The sequence below is a fragment of the Pogonomyrmex barbatus genome, unplaced genomic scaffold (assembly GCF_055798465.1).
Source record: "Pogonomyrmex barbatus isolate J1 unplaced genomic scaffold, ASM5579846v1 scaffold21, whole genome shotgun sequence".
In the NCBI taxonomy this organism is placed as follows: domain Eukaryota; kingdom Metazoa; phylum Arthropoda; class Insecta; order Hymenoptera; family Formicidae; genus Pogonomyrmex; species Pogonomyrmex barbatus.
The window spans coordinates 3,205,338-3,225,911 of NW_028297118.1; the positions used below are offsets into that span (position 1 = coordinate 3,205,338).

Below are 20,574 nucleotides of genomic sequence, written 5' to 3' on the forward strand. Positions count from 1 at the left end.
AAGGTAAATAAAAGAAATATATTAAGAATACATAATATATTGAAAGATTAAGAATATGAATAATAAAGAGAAAATTTTGTTATATGACTTTATTAGATGCCATTAAGATGTTATAAACATTTATAACCTTGATACTTACATCTGGGTAAACGTAATCTTAACATAATCTCTGTTACAGAAAAAAAATCATATTTTAGATTTAAACATATACAAAATTAAATAAACTATATATATATTACAATTATCTGCATGAAAATGTTAATTCTTATAAACGAATGATGTACATTTAATTGCTCTATACGTCGAAATTTATTTCTAATTATACAATCAGCATAAAATCCTTTGGAGACATAAAAATAATTCAGTGTAAAATATATATTTCTTTATACTTTAAGTTTATAGCAAATTTCGCATGTTACTGTGCTTTCTTTTCTTTACAAACGACGTAACATGCAATAATATATCATAAATTATATTTGTGATAGTACTTTTTGCTTCATAAGCGGTACAATTTGTTCTAAATAATTTTAATTAGTAAGCAATTATTAATTCAAAGCGGTAGATGTTAAGACAGCGACCCCCCTCTCATAAAAACTGTGCGGTTCTTGACTAGGAGCGATGTTCAAATCGACAGTAAATAACAATTCGGTACGAGTGCTGTTCAAATAGACTGGCAAGGACAATTTGCCCTTTCTGATGTCTTCCATAGATGATCGCACCCATCTTAGCATGGTGACTGGTAAATCAGTCATGATAGTCGAAGTTAAATACAATTGATTATCCTTACATTGCGCGCCTTGCAGCTTCAAACCAGTAACAGCAAAGGAGCAATCGTCTGTGGCGATGTTATCGCCATCACCGATAGTTACATTTAACTGCAGTTCCTCAAGTGACCAACTATTAGCTTGCGCGATGCATTGCCTAGTCGCAGTGATATAAGCCTCGGGATTCAACAAACCTCCCAACCAAACTGGGAAACTCTGAAACCAATCATAATCTTTATAATCTTTTTATATCAATTTTACTTTTTATATCAAATACACTAATTTAAACGAATTTAACGAGGCAGATATTTTTTCTAAAAAAATAAAGATTATTTAATGATATCATAAAAAAATTAAGATTATTTAGTGACAAAATATCTGGAACAGTGAAGCAAGTTTAATGATTTGAAAAAAATAAACCTTTATTTCTTTCGCTCCGCCTTGAGAGACTAAACGCGAAACTTCCTGCAGTTGGGAAACTCTGTGACTAAAATCGGTGATCCATTGTATGACTGTGCAACCTCGTGGCACAGTGTATCTCCTCCAACCACCGGGCAAAATACCCTTGACTAACTCGGATAGCATCGTTCTGTGATAATTGGTCTGTTTTTTCTCGCCCTGTTCACAATATACAAAGTACAGTTATCTCTCTTTAGTTTATAATCGATTAAAGTGACATATAAAATGCTTACTTGACAAATCAGTACGACATCCTCCAAGTCATGAATAACATCTTGAAGTAATTTCGCTCCGCTATTGACTTCCCTCTCAAAGTATCTGTACAATGGATCTTTGATATTTTCAACTGTTCTCTTCAAAGTCGGTAGATTCTTTGGAAGTAATTGTAACCAAGTAGAGGCCGAATTGTGCAGAGTTCTCATCCATGATGGTCGACCATCCGCTTCAGCTTCCCTTGGTGTATCCAAAGATTCCTCGTTCGAATATGCTAATTCATCTTCATCCTCTAATTGTTGCATTTTAAGAAGTTTGGAGACCAAATCAGTTCCTCTCGTAGTTAAAAGTACCTTTTCTGCATTATTTGGCAGGCCAAGCCAAGAAGGTGTCTGTCTATCCGAAAGAGACTCAATCCACTTCAAAAAGTGATCGCGCCTGGTACCGTCTGGCATCGTGATGTGTCTTTGATTTCCTTGCGCGCCATCGATATTGGCTACCAGAGCAAAGTCAGCTTCAAATGAGCGCGGGGTAAAGAGCTTGCGCAGGAAAGAAGCCAGGAGACGTTGATCAAAGTCATTGTCAATCTTACCGCCATAGATACATTGAGAAAGAAGAGTCACCAAGGCATCCCAAGGTACCTTTTCTGGTGGTAAATTCGTTCTGCCCATAGCCGTGGCTTCAATCCATGTGTCCAAGGTGTCACAGGCGACTCTCAGATCACTCTCGTTGAATTCATAATGCTTAGCCCAGCCCAATGGCGCATAACGTAGACGTTCCTGCACAATTGCGTGGAACCACGCGAGCAGAAAGTAGAGACGGGCCCTTTCATTAGGCGCTCGCATCATCCTCGAAGCGGGTACGGTGCTGAATGTACGCAATAAATTCGCTCGTATGCCAGGAGGCGGTTCAAACACAAAGATCCTACCGGCTCTCAGTAAATTCACCGGTACTTTAGGATTAATTTCCATTGTTAGGAACAATCGGAAGCTAGTGTGTGGCTGAAGACTGTGCAGTTTCTTTTCTAACTGCACCAACCATTGCGGAGCGAGATGTACGTTCTTCAACAGTACCCATCTACCGGCCTTCACAGCCATGTTTATAGCTCGATCAGCTTGATTGAATCCTTCTGCTGATCCGATAGCGATACTGGCTATTTGCTTACCTAATTCCGCAGCTAGATCATCCACTCTACCCGAAGCATCGAAGCCCGGCACTGAGCACAGTAAAGCTGGTACAGTCGCCTTCAGTTGATCTTCTACGACAGATGCAAAGTCAAGTTCAGCTTCGGCGGCTGGCATGAAAGACTCATTGAAAGCGGAAGCCACTACTAAAGATGCGGCCGCAATCACACGATCCGGTCGGAACGCTTGTATTATCAGCAACTGATGCATCGACGTTCCCGTAGGCGATAGCGGTTTCTCTTCGTCCCAGAGCTTCGGCACGCACGTCTCAGGAGTGGGTGACTGTAGCCACGCACCAAATTCTGAATTTTCCTGGATTTTTTCCGCAAGTTTTTTGAAAGCGGGTAGTCTGATGCTCAGGCGCATCATCGCCTCCTGCTGCTCCGAGCTGAGATTAGATACCGGAGGGGCTCGAATGTTAAGCACACCTTCCTTGCCGCGCAAAAAGAATGTGAACTCGCTGTCATAAGTGGATTCCGTGGGTATACCTTTCAAATGAATACGACAGAGTAGCAGAGCAAATGTTAGTCTATCGGTATGCAGCATTCCTCGAGCAACTCGTTCATAACAGACGGCAAATAGATCGCGCGTGATTTGTGTAAGTCGCTGACCATAATCCGACATGCCGGACAACTTTGGATTTTGAGACAACACTGACGTGAAGATGTCCAGGAACATTTTTAGCGAATACTGATATAGGAAGTGTACTTGATTGAGACTGTCCATCGTGAAGTACATGTTTGAACATGCTTGAGACAAAGGCATGTATTGCTGTGAGACAGTTTCGATTTCCGCTATGACCTTGTCCGTTTCCTCTACCTTCTTGCTAATCTCGGCGGCTTCCTGTTTTAAAGTCTCAAGAGTGGTGATCACAGAATCATCATCGAGGATCTTGCCTTTGGCATCGTTCAATGCTTGCAGCAGAGATTTCTCGAGCTGTCTCAATCTCAGATGGAACTCTCCTTGAAGTTTGAGTAAATCAGATCTCTTTTCATCGATGTCTGGACGTTCGGCCTTCAGTACCTGATTTAAGCATTGGCTCTGTAGAGAACTTCTAGTAACGGTGAAATTAACAAACGTCACACGTGAACAGATATCCGGCGGGAATTCTACCGTCGGGTCTCTCGTTGACAAAAAGATAACGAAAGAAGGCGAAAGATCTATATCTTGATCGCCGAGCGTAATTAGCACGCGTCCGCCCGTTCGCCTCAATTCTCGATTCAATACGGGATTTAATATAGGATCATAATTCTCTACGTCTTGAACCAGAAGAGGATTACCGAATCGTAGAGCGCTTTCGAGATTCTTTCTGAAGGAATCGTCTAAGAAACTGGTTTTTGTAATCTTCCGGTCCTTAAACTCGTTCATAATGAATTCTGTCGCCTGACCAGATGGATCGATGATTAATGGATACCTATTGAAACGTTTCAACATAATCGCATTCTCGGTACACAAATCGTCGGTCGGTAACGCGTTCGCCTGCCATCTTAAACGCTCATCTGGATTGGACAAATATTCTGTTCTTGCGATATCAGGTCTGAATTGCAAGTTTGCGTGTTGCAAGTGTTGACACCACGTGGTAAACAGATTTTGGCGATACTGAAATACACATTCCATTATAGATTGATACAATTTATCATTCCAAATTCAAAAGAAAAATTAAGAGCTAGAGCTTACATGTTGATCGAAATAACCAGCGTAAGCCAAGAAAGCGGAAGATAACAGAACATCTCCGATTATCGTAGACATTTGACTCTTAAATGTTTCGCTCGTTGCTTCCCATCTTTCCCTTTCAATAACCAAGGACTTTAACAAAGCGATCGATCTGTCTACTTTGGCTTGTACGCTTTCCAGATCGGCTTTGATTGCTTGCGCTTGTGAGATAAGTTGAGCATATTCTTCTTTGTATGACGCTATACTCTGTTCCAATTGAGCAATTAAGTTTTTCACTTCTTCGCCCTTTAATTTGTTAGTTTCCGCTTGTCGCTCCAGAGAATAAAGCTCATCGCGTAATGGTTCAACTCGTTTCAACATGTCGGCATATTCGATCTAAAAAACATATTTATCTTGTTTATTCTCTTGTTATATTATTTTTTCGGATTTAAACGTTGAAAATTACCTGTGCTATGGCCCATTTTACCATAGGACCACAAGCTAAGCTGGCGCGATTTACTTTTTCAAAATTATAATCGGGATTGCTCAAATAGCGGCTCTTCATTTTTTCTCTCACCTCATCACTAAATAAAATATTCATTAATCTCTTCGTTGTTTTTCAAATAAAATGATTCTTTAATTTAAAAAATAAAATAGTTTTAATTATTTATTTTTCTTTAATTTTATTTAATTTGGTTATACTTAATAAAATACTTTAGATAATTTATTTTTTTTTTTTAATGAGGAATTATTTCAATTTGGCAGCAAATTAAAAATTAATTCTATTGTGCAATTACTAATAAGAATAGAGCATTTTATATATATTATCGTTAATCATTGTTTTGAATAATTAAAATTTAAACACGTGATGTTAGTAACAAATCAACATTGTTAACATGCAATAAAGGAAAAATATTTCTACATACAATATTTTTCAAAATTTGTTAATACACATCGCGTATTCTGAAGCGATTTCATGATTGCCAAGTCAAATGCAAGAAATATTATCACAATGTGTTATATTAATAATAGGAAAAAAAAGATATCAATCAATTTATTACAATATTTACAAAAATAATCATATTTTCAATATATTTATGCCCGATTCTTACCAACGTAGATTTATTTTAATCTCGGTTTAACTTGCTCTTCTTCTAGAATTAAAAAAAGATGAAGAATAAGTTGAACTGAGATTAAAGTTAATCTACGCTGATGGAATCGGGCATTATAGTTCAACGACAACGCAAAAAAATGAGATCAGCAAACACGCGTTTAAGAATCGTTTGTAAACTAATACTTTGATTGTCAATATGTAATCATATTTTAATGCAACAGTAACATTGCATCATACATCTAAACGATATATCTAAATTTGTGATAGCTGATCCCCCGATTTCACAACAAGGAAAACAAACAATGAATATATGCTTACGTAATGTCCTCAGTACTGAAATTAGAGACAATAGTATTGATAAAATTGTCCCTCATGATGACCGCGCGGATAGATTTCCAATCGCTGGCATTTTCGCCGAGCAACAAACAGATAGATTCCAATGCGACTTTTACAATCGCTGGCGGATTCGCCATGGAGCGAACCTCGACTAAATGCTGTTTCTTTATCGATTTCACAGCTGTATAAACAATCAAAGAAAGCATCATATAGTACAAAGAAGAAAGTGTGCAAGCATTAGGCAAAGTTACACAAGATAGTAAAATTATACAAGAAAGGACACTGGCTGATCTTCCTGCGTAGTTAACCTAGAGTGTTAGCTTTAAAAGAGGCAACATAAATAACATATATATTATATACATATTATGTCTCATCTTTACATTTGCAAAGAGATATAAATGATCTCGTGAAATATTTTTGTCTTCAATATCTTCTTTTGGAATATCATAGATTCTCTTTGCAGTTGTAATGATACAGTCATAAGAAATGAGCACGCTGAAATTAGAATGAATAGACGTTGAGAAAGAGACATGTATCAAGCTGTTACAAAATATAGTGTTTCATATGTCGTGTTTCATAAAATCGCACGCGCGAGCATTCAGCAGATCCAGGAGTCGCTTTCTTACATGATGTTCTCCGTGTTAAAGTTGACAATAGTGGGAATAAAGCTGTCCTTCATTATAACGGCACGAATCTGCTTCCAATCTATGGCATTTTCCTCGAGCAATAGACATATAGACTCTAGAGCCAGTTTTACGACAGCGGGCGGATTCGCCATGGATCGAATCTCGACGAGATGCTGCCGTTTAATCGCTTTCACGGCTACACTCAATGCAAATTTTTTTTTTTTTAACGCAAGGCATATCAGAGCACGATTATACCGCAAATTTAAAGCAAAAATAATTTAAAAACAATGTAAATATACATTAATGTTGCCTTCATTTCTTGAATACTATCATAGTGAGTGATTAAATAACTTGATACATAACACTTCCGACACAAAGACATTACCGACAAGAAATTAATGTTGCTATAAATATGAATAAAATTTTTTCAAAAAATTTAAAATTTACTATTCAATTAATCTTAAAATTACTTGTTAATAAACTTGTACAATAAAGAACATCATTACAAAGAATATTAAAGATACATACCATTTTGAGCATCAATCACGGCTGGTTCTACCAGAGCAAGATCCGCCATAACATCATCTCTTTTTTGATTAATAGCTACCGTTTGAATAGCCAATTGTTGTTGAATTTCTTGACTTTGCACCTTTTTCTTCTCGGCTTCTTGTTGGTCTTTAACCATTTGTCTTAATTTCGCATTAGCAGCTTCATTTTTAGCTTGCAGTTCCTATAGAAAAGTAGGATAATATATATTGTAAAAAGATCTGTTCATTAAAAAGCATTAAAAAAAAAGAGAAAAAAATTAATGTTTCTCTTTATGCCTCACCTGAGATTTAACAGCTAAGCTCTTTTGCATTTCCTCTACTTGTTCTACCGTCTCAGCAATTTTACTCAAACCAACATTTAGATGTAACTGCTGTTCTTCCAAATCGCTTCTCTTTTCTTGATATAACTTGACAAAGTGATTAATAAAGTCTAAGTAATGCCGCGGTGTAATCGCCATTGTTCTGGCACCTCTTTTAGCCAACCGCGCATTTGCTTTGTGTAAAGTCTGATGAACGTAAACACACGCATTTATTACGGCGTCTCGATGTGACGGTTGCGAGGACGGTATCGAGCACACAGACGGGAAGAAGTCTGGACATTTCCATGTGGGTCTCTCCAAGTCGACGCGATTAGTGAACTCTTTGCCAACCTGGAACAACGCGTTGTCTGACCAATCACCAAACCAATTCAACACGCATCTGTTGAATAATGCAGGTGACGTTGCCGCGCGATCTTTCAGGCCATCTGTATTTGGATTCATTGTGAAAACGACATGCAGATTTTTCATCACTTGGCCCGTGAACCATTTGTACAATTCTTCATTGGAGTCTAACATCAGACCCTCTCGCTGAGCTCCTTCCTTACATTGCGTCATGAGTGTAGTGTACTCATCACCCTCGAATAATCCGGGTACTTCTCCATTGGCGAGCAGCGTGTTCATACGTTCCAGGAAACCAGAATCCAACACGTTAGACTCGTCGAGAATAAAAGCTATCTTTTCGTCTTTGCAACCGGATCGTCGTAATACTTGTCTTAAATCTTCATCAAAATCTTCGCCGGTATATTTATTATGTACCTATCAGAGACACATCGATTAATTAAAAAAAAACTCAAAAAAAATAAGAAAATTTTATTTAAATTTATCAGAATAATTACAATATTATAAAACCATGATATGGTTTTATAATTATAAAATTATAAAACCATATCATAATAGAATTACCTTAATTTGGAAGATAGACAAACCATTCATCCATGCAACGAATCTCGACAGAGTGGTCTTTCCAGCACCAGAGACACCAATAAGCAACAAGTGTCCTTGAGGTTGTCGGAAAATTCTATCAATTCGTAGGACATGTTCGAGAACCTCATCAAAGAGTACCAACGGTACATCTAATTCTTCCTCATAGAACACTTTCAACCTTGCTCGAACATAATCTCTCAGCTCTTCCCTATTCACTGGTACATAATCCTTCGACAACCAGTTACTATATAAGATTGGTCTGGCCAGCGCTTTCTCTCTATCAACCGACATAAAGTGCTTTAGAGCCACAGTATCTATGTTCTTGTTTGTCCAGGCTCTCTCAGATTCCTCTACCAATCTGTCTTGGAATAGACGAAGAGCCTCATGGGCCCATAAACGCACTAAACCTTCCACGGAAAGATTATCGAGCGGTCTAATAGCTTCACAAATCCCACGCACCCAACGTGTCATTTCACGTGGAGAATATACATAATGCGGTTGCATATCTTGAGTAAATCTCTCCTGAGAGGCCAGGTAGAACTCCACCATTGCATTCGTCAATGGTTCTGCGTAACCTCTTAGATTAGGCGTCAATCTGTAATTTTACATAAAAAATTCTGTTTCGTGTTTATCAATATTTATAATACTTTATTATATAAGCAACGAATAGATATTTTATTCATCAAAAAAAGATGTACGTCAAGCTGCATATAAAGAGATACATAATAAATAAAATTCTCACCTAAGCATGGCACGCGTAAATGTGCCATAAATTTGTTTAAGTGAAGTTTCTCCTGGATAATCAACATAAATAACGGGTACGTGACGCAGGAATCTGTGACTGAGAGGTTTCCTACCAGGATCTGTAGGTGGATTACAGGCACCAACAAACTGAATCCTTTCCAGAGTAACCCATGCCTGGTCACTGGTTCTATAAAAACCTTTATGTTCTACCAATTGCCTCAAGAACGAGATCACACGTTGCGTCCCGTAATTATCCATATCGGGTAAATTAATCTCGTCACAGAACAAAACCAACCACTTGCCCAATTGTACTGGGGAGAGCACGACACCGTTAGGCGTTTTACGATATTCGCAGTAGTGGTCAAACGTTTTGAGCAACAATTCGGGTGTCGTCGCGGAAGAGAAATTAAGTCCAACCACTTCCATGTCCGGTAACGCTCGTAAAGCAGAAAATAGCGTCATGGTTTTACCAGATCCGGGTGGTCCACAGAGTACTAAACGTGCAAACATAATTATATTTTCAAATGCATATATAATATATAATAATATACGTATACGTGTATACAACAATAATAACGTGTTTAATTACAAACGGCATCATGACTATTTACCTAGAGGCTTATGTTCAGCCAGCCAAGTATATAGCAGACTCTCGTGCCTTACAGTATCTAAAGTTGGCACAACAATATCCGGACTAGCTACCTTGTGAGTCTCCACTTCAATCTGAGGAACTTTGTTGCTCCAAGGTAACCATTCGCCATGTATGTTCACTTCAAAGTCTATAATAGGTATATTATTTTGAGACGGTAAAGGTACAGTTGTGATAGATCTAATAAAGTCACCCAAGTCGGATCTAACTTTTAATTTAGCATCTCCCGCGAAACTCCACAGAAGCGCGTAAACCAAACACTTGGGCATGTAACGTTCCAGTTGCTCGCTCGGTAAGGGAAAATCAATGTGAGAATGATTATACTGCAGTACATTACGGACAGCTTGATTTAACATGGAAAACAGGGAACTAAGAGCTCGCAAACGCGTGAAGTCCATTATGTGTTCTTGTTTCATGGCGTATTCTAAACATCTCACTACTAAACCATCGGGCGCAAAATAACTCTGCATAATGCTGGCGACTTCTCTCTGCACTGATAACGCGGGCGATAAAGTATCTTCTTTTTCCGCAGCTTTTTTGCCAAGATTATCCTCCTCACCATCCTCCAATGGGATATTTCGTAAACGTAGCATATAGTTTTCGAATATCATTTCCGTCGACAGCACGTCTTCCGAAAACCAAACCATACCGCAACGCGATACAGTGGCTAAAGTAGCATATTTCAAATCTTGCACTTCAAACATAACTCTTACATTCGGCGGTAGGCTCAGACGTTCACCATTGGGTAAAGTAAGAAGCTTGTTGTCATCCAATACAGAATTCAAATTTTCAACCCATTCCGGATCAACGTCTCCATCGAATATAATCCATTGTCGCTTGTTGATTTCACCTCTTACGTTATCAATTATCTTCCTCAGTATATGCGTGAACAGACCATCTGTCCATTCGCGTGTATTTGGATCTAATACGCCATACAATGTTTCTTTGCTAATCGCTTTGGGATCAATCACATGGGCAACGCCTTCTACACCTTCGAATCGTTCCAACGCTTTAAGCAATACCTTCCAGGCTGTCGTTTTACCAGATCCACTCGGGCCGACCATCATTAATCCATGATTTAAGTTACAAATTTGATATAATTGGAGCACCTAAATCAACAAAATAATAAATAAAAAATTTTAGCAGATAAGAATAATTCGCGATATAATTATCTAAGAAAGTACAAATATACAGGACATACATTCACAAACTTGATTATATTTAAATTATCTCACCTTTTCTACCCAAGTCTCTCCAATTAAATCCTTAGTACGCATAAACAATATAAAAATTAAATCTTTAAGCATGTTATTTAAAAAAAAAATTAGATGCGATATTACTTTAATTAATGTTATTGATAATACATAAGAAAACAGTTAGAATTGTAATTTAATCAGTGTTAAATATTATTTATTTTTTAGAGAATTGTTTCTGTTAGAAAAATATATTACCTTTTCTTGCCAGGCGCCTCCTTGTTCATCTCCTTCGCCGCACACTAGATATTCCTCGGCACAAACTTTCCTGATTTGATCTTTTAATCCTATAATACAATGGATATAAGTATGCAGAAATCTGTATAATTATTTGTAAAAAGATACATTATTATATTATCTATTATTATATTATTCACCCTTCATTTCCGCGCGTGTGTAATTCACGTTAGGGAATACGTCGCTGAGTAAACTGAATAACAATGGAATATCTTCGGCAACTAATTTAGGAACCATTGTCTCGCATACAGATTGAATGAGTATTTCTTGTTCGGGCAGATTTTCAGCAATCGAGGCTTCGTCGATATTGGTTTCACCTCGATTCTGCATACCTTCCTTGATCTTTTGTATACGATCGCGTTTCACATTTCCGGCAGAAATCAGCACAGATTTGAGTGCACGTAATCCAAAATCGTAATGGGATTGATTAGAAAGTTGTTCGTCACAAAGTCTGGAAAATGATACGAGTTCAATAATGCAGCAAATAATCTTTGCTACGTGAAAATGTGTGTACTTGTACATACTTGAAGAATGGTACAATTTTACATGCTAGTTTTTCCGCAGATCGGAAACCTTGACTGAAAAGCATTACTTCGGCAATCAGTTGCCGGTCAGGTGTGGTCATAGCAAGAGATCTGAAAAGCTTCTTTAAGTTGTCAGGTAGATTGGAACGTCCGGCATAACCGGGATTCATGGTGATGAATATAGCCATATCCGTAGAGACTTTGACTTGTTTTCCAACCAATTCGACACAGAGAGTTCCTTCTTTCTTGCCTTCCATTTGGCTTTTAAGTGCTTCTTGAATCGTCTGCACTTGCTGAGAGACAGCAGACAACATACGTTCTTCCAAACGGTTGAACTCGTCGAAACAACCCCACGCACCCACTTGACAGAGTCCAACAAATATACGACCCATAGCCTGTGAAAAATAATGATAATGTAAAGTAAGGTATTTTTCTTCATTATTAATATCGAGTTTATGTCTATATTTACCTGAAAATCGAACGTCTCATCGCAATTAAATACCAATACAAATCTTCCAAGCTGATGGCCTAATGCTTTCACAGATTCAGTCTTTCCTGTGCCAGCCGGCCCGAACGGTGATCCACCAAGTCGAGCTTCTAATGCTTGCGTCATTGTTAAGTAGCATCTATCGGTCAACGGTGTCTGCACCAATCTATCTTGTACTCCCAAATATTCAAATCCATAGAAGAATTTAGCATTCGCCATATGTATCGTAAGTTGCTGAAGTTCTTCCGTTTGCCTAGGATCAAAGTAAAATCTCATTTCGCACAGCCATTCGAAAGCCTTTGGATTCGAAACTCTGTTAGCGATCAATCGTCTGGTAACGGTGCGCTTGTGCACAAATTCATTAATCAAATGTTCCAACTTCTTTCTCCTTAAAGGGGGCTGTTCCTGAAGAACAGAATCAGCTAAGACGTTCAATGTACCTTCCACTTGCACTAGTACTCTTTCCAGCGAATTCTTGTTCGGGTCTGCTTGCGCTTCATGTAATGCCGCTTCTACATCTTCTGACCATAAGATCTGTGCAGCTAGAACTATTATCTGGGCTTGGTAATTGTCGCACCATGACATGAATGCTTGTTGATTTATATTTCCATCCTTAAACTGTTTAATATCCTGCACCGCTTTTGCGAGGCTCGAGGCAAGAGTCACGCGCATTTCCTTTTCCACAAGCGTCAACCATTCGTTGATTTTGGGGTGGTCGACTGTAGATACTGGATTCTGGAATATAATTTCTTCACCCTCGCGTGAAGCAACACCGGTAATAACTGTATTATCTTCATTCAAGAGAATAGCAGCTACACCAGCAAACATTTTCTTAAAGTGCTTCTGCAACCTTGCGATATTTTTACTGTTACCAATAATCTCTAATAAATCCTCATCGCCAACAAAGTAAAATCGTGGAAAAGATGTTCGTTCTCTTTCCAAATACTCTCCCAATGCCTTTTGTATTTTGCCGAGAAGATCGGCAAGACGTTCGAGCGCCCTTTGAACACCAGGAATGTTCAAAACATCTGTGACCATAGGAGATTTGGATACTTTCTTCATCAGTCCCAGGAATTCGGAACTAATACTTTGGAAACGCGATGTTTCTACCGGCAATAGTGTCTTGATATCTGCGCTACCAGAAAAGATGCCTTCGAGATAGACCCATCGCCGTTGTACATCTATCCACACATCGAATAGAGCATTGATCCTATTTAACTTTTCTTCCCAAGTTAAAGCTTCTTCCTCAAATACTTTGTAATATGGCGATAACTTCATAGCTGCCACTGAATTTATATGTTCTTTTACCTTATTGAATAAATCATCCCAACCACGTATAAGTCTGCATTTATTTTGGTAGTTTATCAAATCTAATTCATATGTTTGCCATGATTCGCGTACTTGCTTCAAGAATTCCTCGAGTGCCATTTCGCCCTGAGCCACAAGGATAATATCTTTAACTATACTCTCATTTTTTTGAAGATTTACATCCCAGACTTGACCGAGAGTAAGCTCACTCAATACCCAGTTCACTCGAAGTTGCTTTGTTAATTGTTTCCAGTGCCTTTCTTTGAGCGCGTCGGATTTCAATTCTACAATCAACATGTTCACTTTCGTATAACTTTGTAACATCTTCTTCACATACTCGTACGACGAATATTGCCTTAATCGTGCTGGAAGTTCCTTCAATTGCGCCATCATTGTATCCAATTGCTGCCGCAGTTTCCGCGGTTGTACAGAAAGCCAAGGTTTCTCACGTGTTTCGTCAATCTGAGCCCATATTCTTGACAATTCCGACCAAACTCCTCTCAAGTCTTGCAATTCTTCAAACACTACTTGCATTCTGTCTTCGCTGGTTGATATTCCGCCTGGCTCTTGCAATTCTAATGCTTCTTTAGCCTTGGCTACGTTATCTCTCTCCTCTTTGAGCCTAGCAAATTTACTTTCAAACAACTGCAGCTGTTGCAAGGCATCATCCGGTCGCAAATGGCCTTCCACCGGTTTGCCTCTTTCCCAGTCACTGAGGAAGTCGGTGGTTCTCGTTTCAACCGCTTTATCCTCAGCAACGATTTTCATTTGTAAAGATGCCACTTGAGTTTGAATACTGGTGTCCTTGCGTTTAATAATTTCATTAAATGCACCCCATTCTCCCTCTATATTATCTACATGTAACCAAGAAGATGGGAATTGAAATCTCTGACGTTCGAGTATCCTTTGACCTTCGCGATATATATCTACTTGTTTTTCCCATGCTTTCATTTTGCGCTTCAGAGACTGCACGTATGTTATAAAACCGACTGCATCAGAAGTGCTAGCTGCTTCAATGGACTGTTGTTCTAAATCGCTTCTAGATTTCGATACTTGAGCATGAAAACTTGCCATTTCGTTACCCAGAAGCGTTCCAAATTTACCCAAAGTTTCTTTATGCCACGAATCATATTTTAAGGATACTTTACTCTGCACTTTTGCAAAATCTATGATTACAGGTCCAAATTCACGTCTCGTGTCGGAAGTATCAAACGTGGTTCTTGTCTTTTTTATATCATTGAGGCACTTCATCCATAAATTAATATTTTCACCCAATTTGCCATAAAGATTGCCTGGTTGTAGATCCCAGAGTGCTTGATAGCGTAGCCATTGATCAACGTAATCCGCAACATCCTTCATTTTGAATTCTACTGCTTCATATGCTGCTTCCAGTGGTTGCTTTCCGGAAGGTAATTTTGTAAGCAAATTTCTATATGTGCCTGATTCAGGTTTATCCAATCCAACTTGATATCTCGAGCTTTGCAGACGGATCTGTGATGTAACAATTGCTTGCCACGCAAATAACTGTTGCATTATCTGGAATCTTGCGTCTTCGATACTGGGATATAAATACATAGTTTGGTTGGTAATTCGGACTTCATGGATCTGATTCTGAATTTTAGGATCACCGCCAGGTTTGTGTGTCGGTTGTGCGGGAGCATCTGTGTCCATACTTAAGTCCACTTCTTTTTTATGACCAGTTAGCGCATCGGTCCATGCTTTTATTCCAGCTTCTAATCTGGCAGCCAAATTTTTCTCCACTTCTTCATCGAGTCTCGCTACCCAGATATGTAAATTCGAATAATTCTTCAAAGATAATTCATCTACAGATTTCTGTATCTTGGACAATATATCAGCGAATGTATTTGCGGAGTACGGACACGTTTCGAGGGAACGAACGTCAACATCTAATTGCTCTTCCACAACCAAAAGATCTTCTACCCTTTCTTGGAACGATACGACAGCATCCGATAAACGCTGCACGTATTGATCGAGTTTGTAGCTTTCCCAAACTAACGCAATACCCTATATAAAAACAATCAATATATTTATATTTGAATAAAGATATATTAGAAATTACACATTATATACACGCATATAAAGAAAGTAAATATAGAATATCGAAAGTTTTATATATTAACTTTCTTACCTCGGAGATCAATGATAAAACATCTTTACGCATACCAGCGACCAAGGGTATAATACTGGCCTTGTCCTCGATCTAAGAAGAGATTTATTAAATTATTTTTTTAAAGTTGTAATATACATAAATCATCTTAATACAATTTTACGACATTAATTACAAGTTATCATTCAATATCGAACTTAGGAGTATGCATACTTAAAAATTCAATATATGACAGTTATAACATTATGATAATTGGTATGTTCATATCAAGTAGACAATTATATATATATAATCGTTATATATATATATATATATATGTATACATATATATACATATAATCGTTTTCAAGCAACTTTCCGGACATGCAGATAGTCTCGTTTATTAAAATTAACACAATTACATTTATTATTTAAAATGACATTTTTAGATTCCACTTTCATACATATAAATCAATTTAATTTAGTTAATCTATTTATATTTTTTCTTAATATTTTTTAAAATTTATAATTGAAATTCTCACAAACAACTTTTGCTTTTTTAGACCTCTCGCACATCCATAAAAACTTATATATATTTGAAAATAATTGATATAACATTCGTTAAATATATAAATCAGTAAAATAAATCGTTATCTTGCATTACAAATTTATCTACAATAGCTAAGCAGGCAGACAATAATGCATTTGCATATATAGGCAAGATGCATAATTCCCGGAAGCGTCAAGTATGACTACCTTTAATGCGGGACAATGGGGACTCCGATTGGTAAGCTAAAAATATTGGAGATCCAAGGAATTAGAGATATCAATTATTCTATTATTTACCCTTCAATATCTGGCACTATTATCCTATCATAATCTATTATTTCATTTGGACTTTTAAAGCTTTAATTATGCCTATATCGTTATAACACTGATAACTTGTAAAATGCAAAAACATCCAAAATAAAGAAATCGGTTGTTTGTTAGAAACCGTTCAACTTTTGAATAATGATAACTAAGAAGTTATTATCAATCGTCTTACCTTTTCCAATGTTCTCTCATAAGTTCTGATACTCTCAATGAGACTGATGGCAAAGGGATACAACTGATTAGCCTGGTGAGCCTTATTCACAATAGGTAGAGGCACGCGAAATCCGAGATTCCTCAGGTTTCTCACTTCTTTGGACAACGTAATAATCTCAGGAAGGAAATTTACTTTTAGTTTTAACACATTGCCGCGTCCGGTCCTTGAACGCACACTCTCAATAGTGAAGATACGCCCAGTCACGCCGAGATTTCGCGCCTGCACCTTGCGTGCCCAGTCATCAAAAATTTCTTGCGTTGACAATTTCATACGGAAGCTATCTCCGTCGGCTTTTAATTTTTGACCTTCGATATGACTTTCCCATCCCTTGCCTAAACATATGCACATGTAATATTAAATGAAGAAAATATTTAACAATTCAGAAATTGGAAAATTACCTAGGACATCTTCGACGCGTTTCAAATACATTGTCAATTGGTAATCGATTTGTTTGACCCATATTATCGATCCAGCTACGGGTGGCAAATCTCTCACCATACTCATTCTGCAGCATTTACTCTGCGCGTATTGAACCTAGAAGAATTTTAAAGTACACTTAACAATCTATTTGTACTTATTTGAATCATGCAGCCAGAAAAATGCATTAATTTCTCTCATTAATTTAAATAACGCTCTTTTTAGTACTTATTATTTGCTATAAGCTTTTATCACTGCAATCCTCAATGATAAAATGAAATATTTTAAATATATCAAAATTCATACAAAAACATTACGTCTGCTCTTATCAATTTAAAGTATACTCATTTATTTAAAATGCGAATATATCCGAATTAAAGCTTTTCATTTAATACCTTAAACTTTTCATGCAGTGCTTCGATATCATCTTTGACTCTTTGTATAAGTTGCGTCTGGTATTCTCTAATAGCACCTCGAATATGCGGCCGTACAAAAAGCGCATTAAATCTTGAAAATATCCTAAACATTTCATTCGCGTTCTTGGCTGTGCCCAATTGATCTCGGAGATGTGCCGTGATCCGCGCCTCCACGCGCTCAATACGTTCCTCGTATCTGTGCACAGCAGCATCCCAGGATTCTTGTCCTTCCTTCGTGATGTCCAGGCAATCCACCTCTTTCACGTTCTCGTACGCCAAGTTAACTTCGCTAATAGCGTTGGCGTCAGCAGCATCCAATGCAAATTCTACTTTCACATTGTCATTATCGGCGTTCTCTATTGTGGAATTATTGCTATTCTGACGTATGGTAGGTCTGAGCACACGGACTATTACCGTTCTCAATTGCTCGTGCTGTCGCCGGAAGCGGCGCATGTGCTCCATTCTCGACTGCAGCTTCTTATGCGCCGGTAATACCCTCCATACCATTTTCATATGTTCGTCACGTTTCTTCTTCACGACATCTCTCAACAGTCCCGTGAGCTTGTCATATTCGTCATCCCAAGTGGTAAACACCTCAAAGCATTGAGCCATAACTTTCTCAAAATCATCGAACGGAATGTGCATTAATCGTCGTGTACCCAACACCTTGAGTAACTGTTGTCCCAAATCCCTCGAAATGGCTTCCACCAATCTCAGTACTCTCTGAATAGGATATTTCGTGCTTCTGATCTTCCTTAAATGCATGAAAATTTGCTGTACACTGCTACGTATTCGTTCCAATTCGGTGGCCGACAGCAGATCGTTAATCGGAAAATCTTTCATCAACGGATTGTAATCGTTAACTGTGGCTAGCGCTTGTTTCAAGCCGGTATCGGTGTCGAAACTGACGGTGGCATGGAACCGCTTACCGTGCTTGAGTATATCGAGTGTCAATGAGATCTCGATGCTCTCGCGCTTCTCCTGAATGCGATGCAACGCTCTCTCGAGATTTAACCAGAATGATATTTCTTGAAGGGCCGTACCCGATTCTGGGTCGCGATTTAACTTGGTTACTTTTTGAATCTCTTTTATCCATCTGTTCACACCATTTTGCAATTGGTTCAGGAATGTTGAATCCTCAACCTTATCGCCGAAATCGGCGACTTTTGGCTTACGACCCTCCTCTTCGCACTGTTTAATAACTTGTGCGACAATCGGGTGAACAGGCAATGAAATTTCAGGAATATCAATATTCTGCTGTAGATGTAGCAGTCCCATCTCAAGCTCCGCAATCTTCTTCTCCACTAACGGCACCATTTTATCCCCATCTCTATGGGCACGACCTGTTTCCTTGACGTAACTCTTGAAATAGGGTGCCATGGTTTTGCTTATCGCATGCAGAGTTTCGTACGGTGGCCCGTCAGAGAAAGTGATCAAGCGCACTTGAGAGTGAATAGATTTATCAGCCTCGATGACAATTCCACGCTTCGTTAAAACTAGGGAGGCCATTTTTGGATTTGAAAAGTGTATCTCATTTGATATATAATATGTCGCATTCTCCTTGTCTTCATCTCCTTCGCCACTATCTTCCTCTACAAAAAAAGAATGATAAATATTAAGAATTTCATCCAGTTTCAATTTGTCAAAAAATTAAATCATGATTAATGGTTAATTTAAAAAAAAAAAGATAGAAAAAAATTACGTGTCACTAAAGATTTTTGATTTATTTATATCTTGTCAGATAACACAGATATGTCTTAAAGACATGTTATGTTCCAATTTTGGATTTTTGTGTCGTTTGAATTATTAACTGTTATTGACAAAATAAAGATTTGAATTGTTTGAATTACCTACTAAAGTAAACTGGAGTACTAAAGTTTAAGTAGAAAATAAAAAAGTATATATTATATTTATATATAAATATATAATTTTTATATATGGAATGTTTATCATCAGAATGATTATCTTGATATGGAGAGATGGTGCATATGCGATAAAGTGCGAATGCAGCAGAATTCGCAATTTGTTATCAAACCACGCGTTAGTGCTATATGTGCTCATCAGCGCAAATACAAGCACAAGGAGATCGGGAGAGAGGGAGAGGGAGAGGGGGGGAGAGAGAGAGAGAGAGAGAGAGAGAGAGAGAGAGAGAGAGAGAGAGAGAGCACATCGAAGATCACGAGGAGCGAATTTGCAGGTCGTCCAACGTCGATCAACGTTATACGAGCATATCGATCTCATTAGCATCGACTGAGTCATATTCGGCGACGAGCGGGGCGTGAATGCGTCGCAATTGATTTTGCAGGACGCGCTTCTTCCGCGCCGTATACGCATGAATGTACCGTTGCGTGCAGCGTCACGATTAAGGTAATGCAATGGAGGGATCGCGCATCGCCGGTCGGCTGGTGACCAGCCGTGGCTTTTCCTCGCCTTCGAATAAAACGACAATGACGATGTCGACGGCGGCGATGACGACGATCGATCATCGCGCTCACCTTTGCTCGAGCTCCTCTGCACGTAGAGCGAGTTGACCTGCGAGTCGCCGAGAAACTTGCGGATGCAATCCTGATTATAGCGGTCCTCGAGCGCCAGGTTGAACGCGGGTGGCACCACGTCCTCGTCCGGCAGCAGCACAGTGACGGCCTTGCGCAAGTAGCTGGCGAACGTCGGGAACTCGACGATCGCGACATTCTGCGACTCCGGGGACGGTTCCCCGGAGCCATCCAAGGAATCGCCCATGCCGGGTCGATTGGTGCTCGCTACTCGCTCACTACTGTCTCGACAGATTCACTCCCTCTCAGATGTCGGAGCGCGATCGCCACCGGTGGATAGAGCGCACGGTAGAGCGACTACCAATCCCTTCCGCTCCGGATTGAATTGTCAGGTTACCGGATACATCAGCGCCACGAGTAAGAGCCAACATGGCGCTTTTCCCGCGAAATTAAAGTAGCAGTAGTTCGCTCTTACGAGTAAAAATGAACGTCGAACGTCAGCATAAAGATATCTTAAAGATAAAAAAGCAAGCTTTCTGAAATTGCTAATCTAATAGATTAATGTTAGTTAATTAATTAGTGCCTATATGGATACACAACTACACAAGATTTTATTGTTTGAACTGAACAAACTAAAAAACCAGGTAATACAAACTTAAATTCATGCATTAGATATTTTTAATAATTTTTATGAATATCGACTTATCATGAA

The 20,574-nt window shown here is 38.5% G+C and overlaps 1 protein-coding gene across 6 annotated transcripts; it reads right to left on the reverse strand.

The window, feature by feature from the left end:
- Positions 1–74: 74 nt before the first annotated feature.
- Positions 75–20,258, reverse strand: Dhc64C (dynein heavy chain, cytoplasmic). 6 transcript variants are annotated; one of them, XM_011634152.3, is made up of 22 exons: positions 19,866–20,258; positions 17,350–18,962; positions 16,936–17,071; positions 16,496–16,869; positions 16,207–16,242; positions 15,493–15,564; positions 12,018–15,368; positions 11,549–11,943; positions 11,165–11,475; positions 10,986–11,074; positions 10,770–10,799; positions 9,497–10,643; positions 8,884–9,379; positions 8,121–8,736; positions 7,179–7,973; positions 6,878–7,079; positions 5,706–5,904; positions 4,740–4,857; positions 4,298–4,669; positions 1,457–4,219; positions 1,185–1,382; positions 75–980 (listed from the first exon to the last, which is right to left on the reverse strand). In XM_011634152.3, exons 1-22 carry the CDS (start codon positions 20,107–20,109, stop codon positions 546–548), a joined length of 13,992 nt encoding a protein of 4,663 aa, XP_011632454.2. In that variant the 5' UTR covers positions 20,110–20,258; the 3' UTR covers positions 75–545. The 6 variants fall into 6 exon arrangements, with proteins under 6 accessions (XP_011632454.2, XP_011632456.2, XP_011632458.2 ...); XM_011634154.3 differs by lacking the exon at positions 16,207–16,242; XM_011634156.3 differs by lacking the exons at positions 5,706–5,904; positions 16,207–16,242 and adding an exon at positions 6,350–6,545.
- Between the last annotated feature and the right edge of the window lie 316 nt (positions 20,259–20,574).